The 16,721-nt window shown below is 31.8% G+C and overlaps 1 protein-coding gene and 1 long non-coding RNA gene across 10 annotated transcripts in view; one reads left to right on the top strand and one right to left on the bottom strand.

The window, feature by feature from the left end:
• Nucleotides 1–16,721, top strand: part of LOC122269977 (uncharacterized) — a 377,717-nt gene that overhangs the window by 106,833 nt on the left and 254,163 nt on the right. The gene's annotated exons all lie outside the window — the stretch shown is intronic.
• On the bottom strand, nt 805–16,076 carry LOC107456525 (delta-like protein 1). The gene is given in 9 exon segments (NM_001323838.1): nt 805–2,462; nt 2,570–2,783; nt 3,285–3,454; nt 3,990–4,120; nt 4,770–4,830; nt 6,376–6,633; nt 11,605–11,662; nt 11,980–12,285; nt 15,705–16,076. Coding segments are annotated over 9 exon segments (2,358 nt in total). The 5' UTR covers nt 15,759–16,076; the 3' UTR covers nt 805–1,356.

Here is a 16,721-nt window from a genome sequence, read left to right on the forward strand (position 1 = left end):
GATGGAACTAATTAAAATTATATAGAGCATAAAACTGAAATTTTTACACTATAAATCACAAATAACCTTATCATACGTAATATCCTTTCAGTACCCGTAAGAAAAATTTGTTTTAATTACAAATTCGTAACATAATTTGAAATAAGTCATCTGAAAGATATTAATAGCACCATCACAATGTCACGAAGACAAGTATAAAGAATGAAATTAAAATATTTTAAGTTAACTTAATTAAATCAATTATTACTTATGTTAAAGAATACTCAATTAAATCGTAAAGAGCGATAATACTTGTGCGTCGCCAATCGAGCGCTTATGCACAATAAATCTGCAACACACACTAAATGGAAGAAATACGGTGATTTTTTGGATTTAAAATCAAGGATTTTTTCCATTTATTTTGACTGTACATATAAAATAAATAGGACTTAGCTCAAAGGAAAATATCTTTGGATATTTGCGAGGAAAGACATCGAAAGTAGTGATGTTCTTTTTAAATTCACAGAATTTTGCACCAATAAACAAAATAAATTTTAATTTAATACAAATGCTTTTATTTTACTAAAATAATAGCTGCCAAAATTAATGTAACTTTAGAAAACTGAAATGTGATTTAAAGTAAGTAATTTAAAAAATAATACTATTGTTTGAAATTTAATTACAATTAAGTATCAATGCATTTTAAATTAAAAATTAGGTTCAATATCTAAAAGTAAATAACGGTGAAACAAACCAATTTTAATTTTTTTTCTTTCCCAAAAAATTAAAAACTAAAAATTATGTTAGGGTAAATTCTTGTTTTCTAAAATGTAGGTAAATTTAATACTACACTACTTTCGAAATAATAAACAATCATAATTAAACCTCCTTCATCTATACAGTGAGTGCTTATAACATAGACACTACTCTGCCCACATAGATCCCTTATCGAAGGATACAGGGATGGATCGCTGTCAAAAGATAATTATGAATTTTTGAATATTCGAAAAAATCTTAAGTAACATATTGTACAGAAATTTCAGTTCTAGTTCATGTATTGATATAATAAGATAATCAATATGTACGATTGAAAAAAAAGAGGCATATATAATTCCTAAAATTTAAAATAAAAAAATCAGCATATTAGAAAATTATCATCAAAATAAATATTATAGTTTTGATCATACGATCAAATTATATCTTTTTTTTCTTTCCTCATACACAAAAAATTCGAGATCTATATTGGTATTTGAACAAATACAATTCCATAAAAACATGGGTGTTCTTTTCTCTGCCAATAATATTTATATACAACATCTAATAATACTTTACAAATAAATTAAAGGAACTAGATCACAGGCTATATTCTTATAGCAATTACCTTTTGCTCGATGCTATATTTGAAGAACTTTTGTCTAATGTCCTTGGAGCACATTCATGCTCTAAGTCTGTGTCCAGCACTTTACTACTTCTAGTACTAGTACTACTACTACACGTACATTCATTATTTAATAGTTTTGTAGTCCTTTGAAGAGGATCTTCTCCACTTTTTTGGAAGAAGGAAGAGTCTTGCCCTTCATTGGTCATTTTAAGAGTTTTGTGACCAGATAGACCAAGAGTGTTTATTATTTGGTTATCTAGGCATTTATTGTTCATGATATTATTTTGTTCATTTTGTCTGCAAGCTTCAGCGTCAATCTCACGCTGCTCGCGTTTTTGGCGTGAATGCTGCCGGCATTTATACGCGATAGGAATAAACACCAACAGGAGAAGAGCTACAGAACATATGGACACAATGAGAGGAACTTGGTTTGTTTTAGCATAGTTTCTTGAGTCTGAAATACTTTCCTCATCAGACACTTGATGAGCTATTTCCAATAATGCCGTCGGATTAATGAGCATATCATTACTGTCCCCAGCTAAGTTTCCATTAGAATTGAGCAGCTCATCTCGCTGATAGTTTTTTGCAAATGTTTGGCGAACCTCTTTAGCATCATTCTTACTACTGATAGTGACACCATTCCCCTTTGGAATCGGAAGAATAGAATCTAAAATACCATCACGTTTTTCACACTGCCTTCCCCTGAATCCAGGAGTACAATGACACAGATATTCATTTACAAGATCCTCACATTTGCCCCCATTGAGGCATGGTTCTGATTGGCATTCATCAACATTAATGGAACAGTCTTTTCCTCCAAAACCTGGAGCACAATCACAACGGTAGTCGTTGATCAAATCATGGCACGTTCCTCCATTAGAGCACGGCTTGGTCAAGCAGTCATCAACATTCGTTTGACACAAAGAACCAATAAATCCTGGTACACAGCCACAACGGAAGGAGTTGATGTCATCAATGCAAGAGCCACCATTAAGGCAGGGATTGATCAGGCAATCGTCAATGTCCGTTTCACAGTTGTCACCAGTAAATCCAGTAGGACATACACAGTTGTAAGAGTCATCCTTCCTAAGGCAACTTCCTCCTAAAATTTAAAAATGCAATTTAGAACCGAAATTTTTTTTTCTCAAAAGGAACAAAATTGAAACAATAATTAAAATATTAATTGAAACAATATGAGAAGATATTTACCATTTTTGCAAGGAGTAGGTTCACACTGATCTTTTTGAGTGTCGCATCTTAACCCTTCAAAGGCAGGAGGGCATACACATAAGTAACCACTCGGTCCATCAACACAGGTTCCGCCGTTTTGACAAGGGTTTTCAGTACAAGTGCTTGCGGCAGTTTCGCAATGTTGACCAAAGAAGCCAAGTGGACACTCACAAGTATAATTTTTACCGAGACTCTATAAAGATAAAACAATAACATTAGAAAAAATAATAACTAAATTAAACAATAAATAAAATAACAAATGAAAATAATGAGCTTCAAAGAAATTTAAAGTTGCGTGAATATTTTGGAATTATTTCTAAGCTAATCTTAAAAAGCATTCGGAAGAAAAATTATAATAATGATAATTAAATATTTCCTAAAATATACTATAATAGGGATCTGAAATCATCCAAGTTCACCGCATTCTTTCAATGGAAGTTCACGCAGTTAACACAGGATGGCGCTTTTTAAATGAAATCTTCTGCAAGTTACAGGTGTTGAAATCACGAGAAAACGTGTACTTCTTCGTTATAAGATTTTATTTTTTACCCTGTTTTCGAAGGAATGTTAGGATCGAGCGTAAATTATCGCTCGATATAAAATAAGTTAGATTTCGTTTTCATTTATTCTGTTAAACACCTAGCAAGAGAAAAAAAATGTCCCTAAAGAAAATTTAAGTGACGGCAATAATTACCTTGCAAGTTGCTCCATTTAAACATGGCTGATTCACGCAATCATCAGCTTGCTTTTCACAGTTTTTCCCACTGTAACCATCAATACAAGTACAAGTATATGATCCTTGGCCAGTATTAGTGCATGTTCCACCGTGTTTGCAAGGCTTGTGATTTGTACAGTAATTTAGATCTAAAATAAAACAATGACTTTTTATTTCAAATATTCAAGATACATTAAACAATACACAACAATACATAATAAAGATATTTTAATTCCTGCAATAGTTAGTATAGGAAAGCATTCACAGCTTTTAAAAGATTAAGCAATTTAAAATGTCTAGTTAAATCTAAAATATTATAAACGACCTTGAAAAGGAAAAATCGCTCGTAGAATAAAACTGACACAATAAAGCTGAGTTTCAATTTTTTTTTTTTTAAATTTATATTCTTTTTTTTTTCGATTTAGTTCCGGAAGCGTAAGAGCACGCAACCTATTAAAAGTAAATTTAAACAAAAAGAGGTCCAAAATACTATTCATATATCACATGATAAAATAAAATTATCATATCAAAGGTGGGATTTTCTGTCAATTAAAATTTTTTTCGTGAATAACAATTTTTATTATTCAATTATGTTTTACTAGATCTATACAGCAAATAACAAGTATACGCGACAGTGTATATCTATGAACAAGTTGCAATCTTGTTTGTAGAAATATAATTTACCTTGGTTGCAGAATAATCCTCCCCATCCTTCGTCACAGTTGCATTGCCATGGCTGATTGCATGTACCATGAAGACATCCAGGATACCTTATGCACTGATTGCAGTGTGAACCTTGCCAACCCAAACGACAGCTGTAAAAAAAAGAACATTTTATAATTTATCATTCAAAAAAGAATATTTTTTTTCAAAAAAAAATTTTTTGAAAAAATAAAGAAGTAATTTAAAACCTAAGTGATAGTCGAATAAAAAGTTCTAACGTAAAAACAAATCTCGAGTGTAAATAATAGCACTTTTTAGTAGGAAACAAGTAAATAATGATAAACTACATGAACCAGAGTCAAAACAGTAGACGATAATACTTAGTATAGGCTCCAGAGGTACGATGTCTATTTTTCATTACGTCTTGTGAATTGATGGTGGGGGAAAACAAGGGGAAGTGCAAAATAACTTCTACCTTTTTAAACCGCTTTTACATCCCTCTGGCTTCTGTGCACTTTTCGATAAGATAAAACTTCTGGAAATTTTCAGGAATTCCGCAAAGAAGTAATAGCTTTGAGACCCCCCTCAGCGGTTTAAGGGAGATAGCGTAATAGAGCCGCGAAGTTTTTTCTATGGGTGTGGTGTAAAAAAAATATATATCTCCCTTTCTCGACTACTTGAAAATAAATGCTTTAAAAGAGCAAACTGGCACTTTTATAAACATCCATTTAGGATGTAAACTTTCCTACCAAGTCAGTATTTAAAAGTTCATTAATAAAGAAACATAAAATGTATAATTACCGGCATTCATTTGGTTCTTCGCAATAGCCATGTTCCTCATGACATCCAGGCAAACAAACAGCTAAAAAAGAAGAAAAAAATAATTAAAATCTCAAAATATTGCTATATAAAATATATACGAATATGTTTACCCTAAGCGATGTATTATTATTAAATAACAATGAAACATTAAGAAGTCGAAACCTTACCGAAGAATTTGTTAAGTTGCCAAATTTGTTAAGTCAAATTACTAGCGTTTGCACTCGATTAAATAGTTTTAAGTGAATTATTTCTATTATAGTAATTTCGTGAATAATTTTAAGTGAATTATTTCTATTATAGTAATTTCGTTAATAATTTTAAGCGAATTATTTGTATTATATTAATTTCATTGTGGCGTAAATCAAATAATCATTGTTTTTATTATCTCATGTAATCCTAAATTGGACCTAAACATACCCCCATCTAATTAGTTAATACCCAATTCTGAGGCGTAACAGATGTTAATTGCTAAGATAAGTAAGGGTTGAAGATATCTTGACACTAAGATTAATTAATTTTCTTTAAATAATTAAGAAACAAATCCACATTTTACCTATGTTTAACTTAAGTGTTGTTTGACTTTTGAATAAAAAAAACGATCATAAGGTGGCGGGATGCCAGACGTGGGCCGGTAATTTCCACATCCCTTCCCATCCAGATTAAGAAATTTTAGCATCTTCAAGAAGTTTTTTCCCATAAGTCTTTTGATAAGAAGGGAGAAGTGTCTCACGAGAATGAAAATGCACCACTTCCTGAGAAGTTTGTTTCCCATCATAGTCAGGAGCAATTTAGATCCCTTTCCGACATGCACAAGATGCTGCTGCTGCCTTTACTTCCTCTAGGGGTCTTATTAGGGGATGGGGGATATCTTTAAGAAGGTGGGTTGAGTTTTGCATCTACTTCCTTTTCCATATTTTTTGCTCTCCTTATGTGTTTTTTATTCAATGTTCTTTCCTTCCGATTCTTTTTCCCCTGGATAAGGGTTCGACATGGAAGAAAATTCAAGTTCGGCTATTGTCTGGGGGAGATGAGAACCGTCAAACCAGATGGAGGAGCAAGACTTTTGCTCGCTTACACACCCTCCCATAGTATACGACCGCCTCGGATTTTTTTTATTTATTTTTTCTTGACTTTTTATTCCTCTACACTGGCGAGAAGGAGCCAGCTGGTAAGCTTTGTCAATAGCCGCAACCAGCTGCCATGCTTTCTTCGCTCGTGGTTTACAAAACGTTAAAAGCAAAGAGCAGCCGGTGCTGTCTGAGACAGTTCTTTCCTATGGACATACAATAAACAAAAACAAAAACCAATTTGTTTCCTTCCTCAACAAATAAATCGAGAAATAATTCTTTTTTTTTTCAAAGAAAAAAAAATCTTACCAAGAAATTTCTTTAAAAATTACTTTAAAACTATCAAAACGCATCATTCTTAATTCCCTAAAGCATCATTAAGACTAATAGTAACAAAACACCAATCTATCCCAATACGTAGTAAATTTACCGAATAAGCAGAAATGCTAATAATCATAAAATAGTCGTTGTCGTAAAACTAGTTTACCGAACATTAAAACAAAGAATATAATACATACCTATAGTACAATATTCTCCAGTCCACCCTCTATAGCAGACTTTGTCACCAGTGGGACTACAAGTATAATGGCCGAATTTATCATTCCTTGGTCTGCATAATTTTTCGCAGTTCTCACCATAATAGTTGTCCAAGCAGCGAACCCTTATGGCATAAGAAAAAGCCGTGTGGTTTGTTTTATGAATGTCTTGAGTCCAGAACTCGCTTACATCTAACCATCTTTGAGTAGCTAAACGCGTAATAAGTTTACGACTGGAACCTACAAAGAAAAAAGCAACATATTTTAGTTACTTCATCGCTCAATACAGAATAAACCACTATTAAAAATTTGTACATATAATGTTTCTATGGCAAAATATTAAAAAATAAAAGTTTGGAAGATCATTATCTAGGTCAAAGCACTATCACTTAGGCCTAAAACTACTATGGATACCAAATCACGTAGATATAATAATATGAGCTCGCGTGAGCTTTCGTTACGCTTCAAGAAGGAAGGGGCACCAGGGTCACAAGGTAGCAAGAGAGTAGTCCCGTCCCTACACCATAATAACTGATCCCCACCTCCTTCATGAAATGTTCTAAGCACACCTTAGTCTCTTTAATTGTCAGTTTGAGATGAAAAAAAGGAACTACGCATTTGAACGCACGCAACACAATATGCACTTTTTCAACTATATTCTCATATTTACGTGTCCTAAGTAAATATTCTATTTCAAGATAATAAAAAAATAAAAAATAAATAACCATTCAAGAAAAAATAGCATCTCCTGTTCCTCTTACGTTACAGCGTCAGAAATCCGAAAAGAATTTGGGTAAACATAACAAAATCAACACTCAAAAAATAAAAGATAGGATCTATTCATATATAAAATAGGTCTCTCGAAAAGGAATTTAATCAAGTTTTCCGTAAAGATGAACTTTACCTTGAACACCTGCAAAGCCTTATGACCTCTGAACCTATGAAACGGTATTCTCAAGCTCACGGTAACGGGTTTTGCGGAAATGGTCAACCTACTTGAAAATGTGTCAATTTGGATAAAGCGCAGTTTTTTTTCTTCCCCGAGTACTCATTCCAATTTTTAACGGCTTTGACTTTTATGAGAAGGATTAAAATGAAATCTGCTGTTGGAAATCTTAAATAAAATCGATATTTATTGCGGTTAAAATAAAACATTTCGTTAAAATATTCAATATGGTGTTAAAAACAACCTGTGGGAAATTCGTTATTTCTGACAATCCCCGCTGACCACAATTTTTAATCAATCACACTTATATAAACATCAAAGTAATCATGCTATGACTACTGTAACGCAATAAGAGAAACAAAATTCTTCGAAAGAAAAAAATATAACAAATAGGGAAAAAAAGAACGAGGGAAAATATATAAATGAATGGAAAAAAAAAGAAAACGTGGAAACCAGGAGGGTGTCTTCCTCAGGAGAAAGATGTGTTTCTTGCGTCACATCAGTGCTCCCGTACAATTAGTTAAAGTTGGACGTGAAGCGTAATGTGACGCAATGACGCGACAGATGTATACGAAAAAAGTAGGTCTAGAGGATGTCGACCCCCTTTTTTCTAAATTCCCCCACCCCATGGGAACGTTTTCTCTATTTCTCAGACAATCACTTCAGGTGCCGTTTCGATGCCTCTAATACGAACTCTTCTATTTTTTTTTCTTCTTCTTCTCTAACATTCTCTATTTATTTTCCTTTTCTTTTTTTTTATGCGCTATTAAAGGTGATTTAATAAATCTTGGAATTGAAGGATAATTTTATTAGTCTTTACAGGGCTGTAATATTTAACTAATAGTGGTGGGTAAGAGTATTGATATAAAATGCTGACAGGTTTTTTTTTTTTTAAAAAATTCAATGAAGGTATTTGGCTAACTTTAAGGAAGATAAGGCATTTATAATATTAAAAAAATATTTTTAAATATTCTGAATCGGTTTTAAATCATTTATACTTCTTTGAATTTTATTCCTAATTCGCTAGCGTTGTCCTTGTCACTTACACGCTATGCATTAAATTAAAAATATATTAACTGTCATACAAAAGATTTCTTACATAGTCCAATATTGAAATTAAGACTTGCCTCCTGGTTCTGAATTAGATTTTATATCAAAATTAAGAAAATAAAATTTTATAACGCTATCTAAACCTACAACTCTTAATTGGTGTGAAAATTTTTAGGTATCATTAAATCATAATTCAGTCATTATTCTATTAATATTATTCTCAGAAGATTAGTCGCGTGTGGAAGAGAGGAAAAAAGAAATCTTTTTTGGTAAAAGAAATTTAGCTACATCAGGCTGCTTTAGGAATAGCAGAAGTTGAGACTGAGGAGGAAAGTTCAAGTAAAGGGCACAAATTTGGACCTGCAGGGGGTAGGGCTTTATGAAATTTAACCCCAACAGATGGTCCACTCCTTTCAGGTAACTTTCACATGAGACTTAGCAGAAGAAAAAATAGTTCACCCTTTTTTTTTCTTTAAAAAAAACAAGTCACGCTCAGTAATATTAGTCATTTTAACCTTTCAATTAAATTAAGCTAAGCATAACTTTATAACAATGTACTCGACAGAATTAATTAAATTAGTGATTAATTAAGTTAAAATAACACTGAATCATCTAAATTTAAAAAGAAACACTGAGCGATCATTGAAGAATTTGAAAAACCATCACAAAATTTAGAATGTTACTTTATCGGACAGAATCCATTCTAGAGTTTTTACAGTTTATATTATTTCTTAAAACAGACCTCGCATTTTTGTGAGAATTTAATCAGCTCGCATAAAAACTTCGCAAAGACATATACCCTAACTTAAATGTAGAAAATTCAATTTACTTTAAGAGAAAGTAGAGACCCGCTAATAAAAAAGAAACCCCCGTAGAGAACGACGACTTAATTCGGTAGTTAAAGCGCTAGGTTTATTATACATACCCTCGTAAACTACCAAATAAATAACTCGAAAAACACCACCTGGGGGTGGAAAGAGGGAATAGCACAATTAACGGGAGAAGATCTAGTATCGTCTTCGGCAATTCGAGGAAATGCCAATGTACAGACTGGTGTAGAAATATAAAGGGGGAGGAAAAGGTAAAACTAAAAGGGGGGTGCACTAAGGAGGAAAAAAAATCCCCTATCTCAACCGTTGAGCTTTTGATGAATGAGTGCGCTTTCGGTAGCATCGTCTCATTAGCTGCTGCTGTTTTGAAAACTCCTCCTAGGCGTTTGTAAAGGTGAATAAGAGGGGGATGCACTTATAAAACTTGTCCCAAGGTAATGGACACCTGTTGTGGAAAAGCAGCTACTGTTGATGAAATGGAGAAAAAGATTTTTTTCTGTTGTTGTTAAAAGCAGAGGGTCAACACTTTTTAAGTGAATACATAAAAAGCAATAGAATCAAAAGGGTCGAAATGTTAATTTTTCGAAATCCCTCACTTTTAGGCATCTCATACTTAAATTTTTAGGTATAAGAAAAATAATGCGACGTTTATATATTAATCCAATTAACAAATATTAAAAAGTAATTTTAATGGGTTGCAATTTTTAAATTTATTTGCAGATCTCAACTTAGAACTCTGAAAAATCCATAGATCACTCCGATAATCACATTAAGTCATTTGTAATTTTCGAAACGTTCTAATTACAATTCACATATAAAACAATTACTAGTCACCAAATCTTGAGTCCTTCGACACAATGCGTAGTATCAGCAACTCGCGCCTACCCACACCCCACCTATTTTTTTTATTTTCTTCTTTTTATTTATCTTAGCAGAAAAGATTTAAGAATGAAGTGTAGCGGAGGGAAAGGTAGGGTGCTTGATATCAGGCCAAGCAAAGGCACTACCAGCACTTATCTTAAAGATGGATCAAAAACAGGCTTTTAGCCTGCGGCTCCATTCCCACACTAGCCAGCCTTCCATTGCTTGCCTCACGTCCCAACGAAGAACATTTCATACAAGCAGCTTGCCTACTTCGCATGGCAGCTACCGTCTGCCATCCTCATCTTAGAACTTTCAGATAGGGGTCGTTAACAAAATGTTCTGCTGTCGCACATGCGGTTATTTCAGTGAACAATATTAATACTTATTTGGTTATTTTAAAGCGTGAAAAATAGTTTGCTATTATTACTTCATTAAAAAATTATTAAAATAAAGTCTGCTCAGTCTGGAAAATAGTAAATGATCAACAATCGAAATATTTGCGAAATAGATATTTGAAATGTATAAAACATATTAGAACGTTCAGTTTAATATTTTTAATTTCAAAATTATTAAAAATTAAAGTTGATATAATCATGTAAGCAATTTTAAAAGATGCCATTGATAAAATAATTCCAGCAATGAAAACATTAATACTGATTTAAATGTTTAAACATTAAAACTAAAAGCACAATTTATCGGGAAATTACAAAAATTACTTGAGTTAAATAGTAAACATGGCATACTTAACATTCTCAATTTCATTTAAAGATTTTTATCGAAATTAGCTTATGTTTTTTTTAGAGTATATAAAAGAGTAAGAATTTATACATGTATAAGAAGGAATAGATAAAAAAATAAAGTATAAATTAAACACATAAAAATTCAAACGAGTGGTAAGGATATAAAGCGAACTAAATCAATAAATTATATTATGTTTTTTTAAAAAAATTAATGAATTAATTAATTAATTTACTCAAGTCAAATAAATAGTTAAGAGTCTACCATTAACAACTGATGATTTAAAAGTCAATCTGCAATGAATAAAATGAATTTTTTGGAATGAATACGGATAAGAGAGAGAGAGAGACACGCGCAGATGCGGCTCAATTTGCAAGCCTTCCCTCTTCAAAGAAGGTAGGCAGAGAAAAGAAGGACGGGGGAGGGGGTACCCGTGGCGCTTTTCACGGACCACAAAACACGATTTTGGCCCCGAGTAGACGTTGCCCACCCTCCCTGTCGTTCCCACGCCGCGAGCTTTGGTACCCTCCCCTCTCCACCCTGTTGTTTTCTCTCATTCTTTCTCTTCATGTTTTCTTTCTTATAGGGGGTAGGAACAGCAACACCTGAGCGCATGCGTAGTCGACAATTGCTTTCTTTACCTGAAGAAAATGTGGTAGCGAAAACAAAGACGCTAGTTGATTTGACACCTAACACTTCTTCAAGTGGAGACATTTAAATAATCATTAAGAAGTACATTTACGATAAAAGTAATTACTAAGAAAAAAATGGGTAAATATTTACCTGGAGTAGAAGTTGGCTCGCTTTCATGCCAGGCCTCGACTATGAGGGAAAATGTACCCTATAGAATAAAAAAATAAATTTTAAAATACCGTAATATAATTCATCTAGTTATTTTAGACTTTTGCATTTAAAAATAAACTTTGCTCCATTCATTGAGCCAAACTACATTCATGCACAAATATCAGATAAAATAATTAGGTGATTTAGTCTTTAAGTTTATCTTTTATTGCTGATATGCCAATCAATCAGCTTATTATATGCAATAGATTCAGAGATCATTGAATTATGAAATTAGGAACTAAAAATCTATAGTACAGAAATAGTAAAACTGCAGCTCGCAAACAATGCATATTAAAATATAGAATATCAACTTACCACCCATGAGAAGTCGAAAGCAAACACGATAGGGTTGGTAAATCCAGTAGCAACATCATTAATTGGCTCCAAAGAAACTGAATTGTTGCCAAGAACAGGGGTGAGCACTTCTCCATATGTGCAAGGAGGATTGGGATCAATCGTTGTTTGATAATGTTTTAAGCATACTCGGAAGCGTGTCCTGCACGTGCCGGAGCACATGCCAGACTGCGACCGGACACCACGACAACATGTTCCATCAGCATCTCTTCCAAATTCATTAACAAAGTTATCCAAACGGAGTTCGAACATTCCTGAACAACTGACCTGTAAATTCAAATCAAATGCTCTTTGAGAAATGGTGAAAAAGGAACATTACTATTTATTTACTAACTTAAAGGAAGTTTTCGAACTTTAATTAAACATATAATAATTATAATATAGATTTAGTAAAAAATCCATGCATTAACACTGGTGATGCTAAACGATGGATAGTTAAACGCAATCTTGTATATTCTGAATACAACAAGTTTACATTGTGCGCACCTTTACAATGAGGTAACAGGTAAACAAGGCTTTTGACTAAACTGATTTTTACTTATTTTAAAGATTAAAGCATTTGATGAGATAAAATTTACATAGATAATCCACATCGAGTATTAAAAATGTACAGTTAGATGTAATTTATGTTTCACGTTTCGATACAAATACTATAAGAATTCAAATGTTCAATTTATCTATGCGCAATAGAAACAAGCAATTTTTATTTATCATTTCCGAATTAAAACTATGCACGAAACTTCCTTTTGCATTAAACATAAAAATTTATCAGAATGCTATATTTCGTTATTGAAGATTTAAAAAAAAAAAAAAAACCTTAATAATTCTAACTAAGAACAAACTACAATTGACAATCAACAATTGAAACGAAACTAACTACTTGTGGAATATAAACAGAGCTGCTTGTGACATTTTTCTGCTCAAAATCAAATAACGTACAGTCACATTATCAATATCATAACCAGGCATACATACTCAAGATACATTACTTAATTATGTAACGAAACTGTCTAATTTATCATAACTTCCCTAACCAAATAAAACTCTCAGCTCTTAATTATTATTTGATAATGTTTCTTTGAAAAATATATAATAGTTCTTACAGTTAACTACCTACAATTGAACAAAATGTTACCGCTAAAATTACCAGACATCGAAAAACAAGACACAAATAACATGCAGTTGGTAAAATATATGTTTAACTAAATAATTCCATCTTTAAACCAGGAAAAGTAGAATTGGAAAGAAAACACAATGGATGGATGTTCACAATACAAAAAACGTGTACTCCGTTCTGACGATCGTAAAAAAGGAATGTCAAGTTCTCTTTTTTTCTTTCACATTCGCTTTTAGAATACAATAAACGAAAACTGTTTCATTCAAATAGTGTATGAATGACTGGAGAGATATCTATACCTGTCAAGATCATAGAATGCAAAGAATAGAGGATCATTTGTTATCTATGAATTAACGATCTTAAAACATTTACTACATCGCTCTCTGCAGCAAAAAGAATGACATAACATTATTCGACTATTTCGAAAAATATTTTGTTTCAAAATCATATTTGCTTTCAAATTTATTCCATCAAATTAAAATCAAAGAAAACGAGGTTGTCATAGTAGAAGTCAAAAGCAACTTTTGAAAGCAATAACTTCTCCTAAAAGTGATTAAAAAAAATCGTAATTATTGATTAATTCAACAAATTCATAGGATACTTTAAGGGATATTTTTAATAATTTTACTAATATTCGATAAAAGATGGCTTGCTAAAGGGTACTTTAGCTAGGTACCCGGTAGATGGCAGTAGTGATGTTGCATGGATGCTGATTTGACAGGCGTCAATGATTACAAAAATATTGCACCGGTAAAAATAATAGGACGTAATGAAAACTTACAAAATCACTTAATTTTTAGAAAACATGATCTTAAGCTTGAACCTCTATAGGTGTAATCTATATATTAAACTTTGAAATAACAAATACATTTCAAGTTATTCTGGATAGAAATTCAAAACTATAATAGCAAACATACACAATCCGTACATAACATGTCAACGTAAATAATCTATACAAATTTACGTAAATCAGCAAAATTTAATAATTAAAAAATTTTCGAACTTAATTAATCGTTTGCATTCAGTTCTACAACCATTAACCCTGAGAGACAAGAACAGATCTCCTCTATGTAAAACCTTGAACCAGATTGTATCTTGTAATTCACCCTTTTGCTTGCGGCACATTATTTCGGTAAATAACCTCCTTCGTTTCGAAATTCTGCACCAACTTAGTTTACATATTATTTAAATCATTCAATTATTAAATAACCAGTTGAACTTATAAAAAAAATCAACAAATTTGCTTATAATATTTTAAACGTGATAATAGCATTTATCGATTTTGTCCATATGATTGACAGGAGTTATATGAAGAACAGGCGTTGGTCATTTTTTAAATCATTAAAATATTTGGAATAATCGTATGTAATTATCACGCATCTTTAGTTGATCAGCATGAAAAGTTGACTCTCATGATGTCTATTAAAGAATCTTTGCAGCAAAACTACCAAGTAAAAAAAATATTCCACGTGATAATCACCACATATGAGTAAAAAATGTTGTTATTTCTTAGAGAATGATAAATTTTATCGTTAAACAATAGAAAAAATATATTGTTAGAAAAAATATTTTCATTAAACTTTCCTAGTTCTTAGAAAAAATATATCACCATCCATTAAATAGATTGGTTATAAATCAAAAATAACGATAGCCATTTATCAAAGCAATCCATTACATTTCCACTCATTAGAACAATAATAACAATTAAGAAACTTCGATTTTTTTTTAAGCATGTTACTTACATCATGCTTAAAAAAAAACTTCAAAATGCTAAAAGAAGACATTCGTCCAAATGCTAAAAGATCCCATATATTACTGTATTTTGTAAAGATTAATGTAACTGTTAAATTTTCGTAAGGGGAAAAAAGAGGAAACCGTATAAATAAAAAGAAAAAAGGGGAAATTGTATAAATAAAAGAAGAAAAAAAAGGGGAAATTGTACAAATAAAAAGTTATTTATTTGAACTTTCATACGTGTTTCAAAAATATAAACATTGCAAGTGTTAAGTTAAACTTAAAAAAATTTAACAAACTTAACATAATGACGATAAATAAAATTATAAAAAAATCTATCTTATAGCAATTAGGAATGCAACGTGTTTATATGTATAATCTTACTAAAAAAAAATATATTATTTGGAAATTTTCACAATCATTGATATTTTGTTAAACATTACTTTAAAAAACATTATTTCATGATCTAGTTCAAGAAACGTGTAACAAGCATCAGGTTTATATTTTTTCACATTAAAAACTTATTACAAAAAACAGTTACGAACAAAAAATTCTAAAAGTCACTGACATAGTGTCACAGCATACAATAACTATTCGATGCTTAACAAAATCTAAGCATGATTTTTAGACTTTTCAAAATTATTGGTAATTTATAATATTTTTTACTACTTTAAAAAAAGTGCCGTCTTTATGGAATATTTCATAAAATTAAGGGTATTTTGCTAACTTTTTAATCTTTTACAAAATTAGATATATTGTGATATTCTAATTAAAAATTGGTTATTTTTTAATAAAAATAGCATAACAATAAAAATTAATAAATTTTGCAACTTACGTCCGTTGTCCATTGCGAAAGCACTAGGAGTAATACTAAATAACACCACCGCATGGTGGCAGTCAAACTGATCACTGTATATAAATCCAAAGAGTAACAGCGATCCCAACTAAATAATAATAAAATCCACTAATCAGTTGATGATTCGCATTCCTCGGTAATCACAGAAACACAATCTTCATGAAAACAATAAAACACGAAAATCCAAATGAGAGAAAATAAAATCCAATAAGAATTCGCACTCCGATAATGTCAAACACTGTGTTCAGCCATAGAGTAATAAAAAAAAATAATAACACCAGAAGCACTATCGGGAACGTACAGCCAGAAGAAATACCGATTGACTAGTATCCAGTGTCTGCGTGTTACTTCGTCCACGACTAGACGATATCTGAATTTTGTACAACGCTCGAGGACATAGACTAGTGGAAAACATAATGAGAGGAGCGCGCGCCACCCTATTGGCTGAGAGCAACCGAGTATCTCATTGGCTCAGGAAGCTTCCATCTTCTTTTCGTTCACTTCCGTTCACAACATCGATAACACATAATGCTTTTTATTCCGACCCCCTCACCCCTGTTATAGAAAAGGGGACACAAGATTTTATTCGTGTGCTAAAGATTTTACCGGAGGTTCCACGGATTTTTCTCTTCTCAAGAACGATTATGATTAAAGATTTTTTTCTTATTTACCCCCTCCCAGTTGTATATCCGAAAACCCTCTGTTTTGGGATACCTATAGGATGAAGATCTAAGAAAAAAAATTAAAGAGGGGAGAGGACTTTAGCAAATTCTCGACGGAAATCCTGTAGAAAAGGTTAGGGCCCTATAATGCAAAGTCTTGAGAAGAAATATTGGCCTATGTGGTGTAAAAAGCTTCTTTTTTTTTCTGGAAAAAGTAGGTTTTGTGTGAGAAAATGAACTTTTTTTTTTGTTTCAATCGGAAATTTTTTTTGTCATTGCAAAGTGTGAAATAAATTAATCCTGATGATTGATCGTTAAATCTGAAAATTTATAG

The sequence above is a fragment of the Parasteatoda tepidariorum genome, chromosome 7, assembly GCF_043381705.1.
Source record: "Parasteatoda tepidariorum isolate YZ-2023 chromosome 7, CAS_Ptep_4.0, whole genome shotgun sequence".
Taxonomy (NCBI): domain Eukaryota; kingdom Metazoa; phylum Arthropoda; class Arachnida; order Araneae; family Theridiidae; genus Parasteatoda; species Parasteatoda tepidariorum.